Source organism: Nicotiana sylvestris, chromosome 10 (assembly GCF_000393655.2).
Source record: "Nicotiana sylvestris chromosome 10, ASM39365v2, whole genome shotgun sequence".
Taxonomy (NCBI): domain Eukaryota; kingdom Viridiplantae; phylum Streptophyta; class Magnoliopsida; order Solanales; family Solanaceae; genus Nicotiana; species Nicotiana sylvestris.
In genome coordinates this window covers 122,591,799-122,597,433 of record NC_091066.1, presented here as the reverse complement: position 1 = coordinate 122,597,433, position 5,635 = coordinate 122,591,799, and the positions used below count along the sequence as shown (strand labels likewise).

General features: G+C 38.9%; 1 protein-coding gene across 1 annotated transcript; it reads left to right on the top strand.

The window, feature by feature from the left end:
• The first annotated feature begins 2,529 nt into the window (after positions 1 to 2,529).
• Positions 2,530 to 3,054, top strand: LOC138879892 (uncharacterized). The gene has a single exon (XM_070159535.1). The coding sequence runs from the start codon at positions 2,530 to 2,532 to the stop codon at positions 3,052 to 3,054; it is 525 nt and encodes a 174-aa protein (XP_070015636.1).
• The last annotated feature ends 2,581 nt before the right edge of the window (positions 3,055 to 5,635 follow it).

Here is a 5,635-nt window from a genome sequence, read left to right as displayed (position 1 = left end):
GTTTCTCATTTGGTTTCCAAGCTTTGTCTTCTCATGTTTAAAGTGTGGTTTTTATAAGTTCAGGGGTTCATTGTTCACTCTTTCCCTTACTGCTTCTATAATGGTTCTGTTCCACGAAAGATTTCAAACGGGGATCATGTTTGGTTTATGCTGGAAACACCTCTAGTTCAGTCTAGGTCTTCATATTTTTTCTTCTGATAAATTGAAATCGTGAAATTGTTTAAATGTGTTAATGCGAGGTCAGAATTCAGCATGTGTGTTAAGTCTATTTTGAAGTCTTGATCTATTCTTTCATTGACAATTCAAATCAGTGCTTTTAAATGGTGAAATAGTGTCTAAATTCTGAAGGTCTCGTTGCATTTAAATTCCATACCATGGCTGAAGTCTATGATAATGACTTGGGCTGTCATCTTGGCCCAGTCGTGCCAAGCTCTTGTTCCGGTATTCTTGATTCGGGGCTTCACATTGTAGCCCAGAAGTTTACTATCTCAGATTGTTTAGATCATGCTAGTGATTGCAAATCCCTCCCCTTAACTTGATTGATCTTTAATGGTTGAAAGTTTTTTTTTGTTGTTTAGCTTTACTCAACTAGTTTTGTTTAAAAAAAAATATAATTAGTTAAAGGAGGGGGGCCATATTAGGCAATGCAAATAGGCATGGCTCTCAAGCATTTAGTTTGAATTTCCTCAAGATTAGAAGTGGGGTGCGCCATGCCAAACAATAATGACAATCGCATGACCCTCGTTTAATTAATTTTGTTTTAATCCTTAGAATTCGAGGCACGCCATTTAGCAAATTCCCATGACCCTCGCAAAGTTAAAAACACGTAGTTGCTTTAGGCGCGTTATTTTAATAATTTACTTTCCTAAACTCGGGTGCGCATTTATGTGACCCAAATCCAAATCTCAACGTCGGATAAAATATATTGCGAATCGCGGGTGCATTTATGTGACGTGGTTCAAGATATATTTTAAATGACGTTGCAATTTTCCTTGAAAAATAATTAAATAAAGCGGTTAAAAAGTTTAAAATTGCACATTGGTTCAAAAATGTTTAAAATCATATAAACAGGCCAATTATAATAGTTGAGCGACCGTGTTAGAACCACGGAACTCGGGAATGCCTAACAACTTCTCCCGGGTTAACAGAATTCCTTATTCGGATTTTTGGTTCGCGGACTGTTAAACAGAGTCAATCTTTTCCTCGATTCGGGATTCCACCAGTGACTTGGGACACCATAAATCTCCCAAGTGATGACTCTGAATCTTAATATAAATAAATCTCATTTCGATTGTCCTTTAATTGGAAAAACTCCCTTATACCTTTCCGGGGTGTAGGAAAAAGGAGGCGTGACAAGCATGGCAATAGAGGAGCCATTGGAGGCTTAGAAGTTGGAGGGTAGTCACCGAAGAAGACGGAAGAAGAAGGTCGGCCGGGTGAGAGGAGCTAGGGTTAGGTTGAATGGTTGAGAGATGAGAGAATACAGAGGCGGCAGAATTTGGAAATGAGGCTAGGGTTAGGGGTCGTTGGAATTAAAAAAGGAGGAATCATGAGGGCCATTGATCTTTTAGATCAACGACCAGGATTTAGCGGGTCCTGGGTCGGGTAGGCGGATTTAGGACTTGGGTCGGGTGTTTTTAATTTGAAATTGGGTTGGGGTTGGGTCCAAATTGGGCTACAATTGAAAGCAAATCCGGCTATATTTTAAATAGTCACTTTTCCCCTATTTAATTTATAATAAATAATAAATAGTTTTTGGAAAATAATTTTATGTACCAAAGTAATTTAAAATATGTATTTATTATTTTAAAAATATAGGGACCAATTTTACGCATATAAAATATAATTATACATTAAATGGGCTAATATTGCAATTATATACAATTTAGCTTAAAAATTACTAAATGCAATTATAAAAATGCATAAAAATATATTAACCATATTTTGGCATAAATATAGAAATTAAATAACTAAATTACCATAACAATAATTTGGGAAATAATTATTGGGAATTTATGAATAAAAGGGAAGGAAATAAATAAATTTAAATCCCTAAAATTATGGAAAAAAATTTGTAAATCCTTGTGCTTGCTTATATATGCATGTATATACTATTTTGAAGGTATTTATGCATATTTAAAATATATACGGAAAAATTGGGTATCAACATGTATTAACCACGTACCCACTTCGAAATGTTTTGCATTAGCCCGAACTGTCAAGCCGATTGGCCAAATGGGTCATCGAACCCAGTGGGTACAATATCGAATATCTACCTCGAACAACCATCAAGTCTCAAATTTTTGCAGACTTCGTAGCCGATTTCATGCCAACCCTCGTACCCGAAGTCAAGAAGGAACTCTTGTTAAAATCAGGTACATCATCGGGGTTTGGACCCTTTTCACAGACGGCGCTTCGAATTTGAAAGGGTTCGGGCTAGGCATCATTTTGACGCTGCCCACGGGCAACACTATTAGACAATCTATTTAAACTCCTAAGTTGACTAACAATGAGGCCGAGTATGAGGCCATGATTACAGGTCTCGAGCTGGATAAAAGTTTGGCAGTTGAGGTCATCGAGGCCAAGTGTGATTCCCAGCTCGTGGTTAACCAGGTCAACAAAACCTTCGAAGGTCGAGAAGACCGAATGCAAAGGTACTTGTATAAATTGCAGGTAACCTTACAACGATTCAAAGAATGGACCCTACAACATGTACCTCGAGAACAAAATGGTGAGGCCGACGCCATTGCAAACTTAGGGTCATCAGTCAAAGATGATGAAATTAGCTTGGGGACTATCGTGCAGCTTTCAAAGTCGGTGGTCGAAGAAGGCCATGCTGAGATAAACTCCACAAGCTTAACTTGGGATTGGAGGAATAAGTATATCGAGTACTTGAAAAATGGAAAGCTCCCATCGGATCGTAAAGAATCGAGGGCCTTACGAACTAAAGCTGGTCGATTCACACTAGCCGAAGATGGAACAGTATACAGAAGGAAATTCAATAGACCATTGGCAGTATGTTTGGGACCAGGGGAAACCGATTATGTTCTATGAGAAGTCCATGAAGGCACTTGCGAGAACCATTCCGGTGCCGAATCACTGGTTCACAAAGTCATCAGAGCAGGATACTATTGGGAAATATGGAAAAAGATACTAAGGAGTTCGTTCGAAAATGTGATAAATGCCAAAGGCATGCGCCGATGATCCACCAACCCGGAGAACAACTTTATTCAGTCCTATCCCCGCTGCCATTCATGAAATGGGGGATGGGTATCGTAGGTCCTCTGCCATCGGCCCAGGTAAAGCTAATTTCATTTTATTTATGACTGACTATTTCTCTAAATGGGTTGAAGCACAGGCTTTCGAGAAAGTCAGAGAAAAGGAAGTTATAGACTTCATCTGGGATCACATCATATGCCGATTCTGGATACCTATAGAGATGGTATGCGACAATGGAAAATAGTTCATCGGCAGCAAAGTAACGAAGTTCCGCGAGGAACACAAAATAAAAAGGATATTGTCAACACCGTATCACCCTAGTGGGAACGGACAAGCCGAATCAACAAACAAGACTGTCATTCAGAATCTAAAGAAGAGATTAAATGACGCTAAAGGAAAATGGATAGAGTTCTTACCCAAAGTTCTTTGGACATATAGAACAACGTCAAAAACTAGCACAGGGGCAATGCCATTTTCCCTAGTATATGGCACCAAAGCTCTGATCCCGGTCGAAGTCAGGGAGCCTAGCGTCAGGTTTCGATATACAATGAAAGAGTCGAATCACGAGGCTAAGAACACAAGCCTCAAACTATTAGATGAAAAATGGGAAGCTGCCCTCGTTAGAATGACAACACAAGAGCAACACATCGAAAGATACTACAACTGAAGCGGCAATCTTCGCTACTTTTGGATCGGGGACTTAGTTCTAAGGAAAGTCACTCCCAATACCCGAGACCCAAACAAAGGAAAAATCAGCCTAAATTGGGAAGGGTCGTATCAAGTCCTCGGGGTCATCGAAAAGGAATTTTACAAACTCGGCAAGATAGAGGGAAAACAATTTCCAAATAATTGGAATGTATCGCTCCTCAAATGATATTATTGCTAAGGTATGACTTTCTCCTGTTTCATTTATATTCGATACTAACTTGTTGTAGGTGTTCGATCGAAGATGTCGAGAAGCTCGTCAGCACGAAGACCTTAGGTTTTAAAGCACGCATTGCACTCTTTTTCCCTTAGATCGATTTTTACCCCAAATGGATTTTCCTGGCGAGGTTTTTAACGAGGCAACAATAATATGTGCTACCTGGGGACAAATTAACAGTATTCGAGGCTTCTTTACAATCAACCTCGAATACTGGGTGGAATTACCCTTGGATGTTCTGTTTTCAAAGGAGATGCTTCGTATCAATAGGGTCTCTATAGGAAAATTTTGTAAAGGGTCAAATGGTCAAATGAACCGTTCCCATGTAGATTGCCCAAACCCTAATGACAAAACATGTACACATGAATTATATATTGAAAGAAGTATTTTTTTTATCAGATGTTCCATGCCTTAGTGAAATTTCTACTTTACAATGTCGTACTTACGAAAATCGTCTCACTATCCAATCTCAAGTAAAACTCAAGTAATTAACCCCGTACTCGGGGATTGCCGTCGAAAATCAACATGTTCAAACTATTTAAAGACCTCAAAGAGGCACCCCACACCAAGTCTATCATTCTCGGGGACTAACACTTCGAACAAGTTTGAAGTGTTGTTGGGAAAGTAAGACCAAGAGTCACACCCAAAGGCTACATCCAAACTAATGCGGCTCGGAGGTGCTCGAACCCCGCAATAAAAACAGGCCTTCGAATTCTCTAAAAACCGGTTAAAAAAGGCTACCCTCGGAAAAACAATCAAAGGGATTCGATAAAATCAGCTAAACATTAAGAGGTATCGAATTATTCTAATACAAACTTGTGCTAAGGCACAAAAAACAAAGGGGTTTCGATCAACACTAAACCCTCAAAAAACCAATGGGCACAAAAAATATATGCTAAGGCATAAGAAAGTTTTACTAAGTCTTTGAGCCGAAAGAGGGAAAAAATAGCCATCATTTAGAGGCCATATCGGCCCATTTCAAAGAGCCTAAGGGACAACACACTTTGAGTTCAAGAACACGTTCTCACTCGATTCGAACCTAAGGATGCCGCTATCTCGAATATAAATAGGAACCTACTCAACTACAGATCGAGGTTCGTTATCGACAAAACAAACCTAAGGGTCCTTTTGCTCCAAATTAAGATTTCACTCAAACCCGACTATAAAAGCAATATTATTATGGCTTCGATCAAGCCATTTAAAACCAAAGTCTCGAACATATTGTTTAAAGAATAAAGACGTGCTAAAATTTTACAAGGCATAAAACATGATTGAAGACAAAATTTGAGAAGTCATTCAAAAAGAGAAATTTCTTTATATATATGAAAAAAATATGTACAAAAGACCGATAGGGTTCTTACACAAAATCCCAAAAAAAAAGAAGGAAAAAGTTCTAAGTTCCTAATCTTCCCTGGGAGATTCATCTCCATCTTCTCTGCTCTCGGATCCGCTCACACTCCCGTAGTCGTCATCATCAGAGAGAAAAGCTTCGGC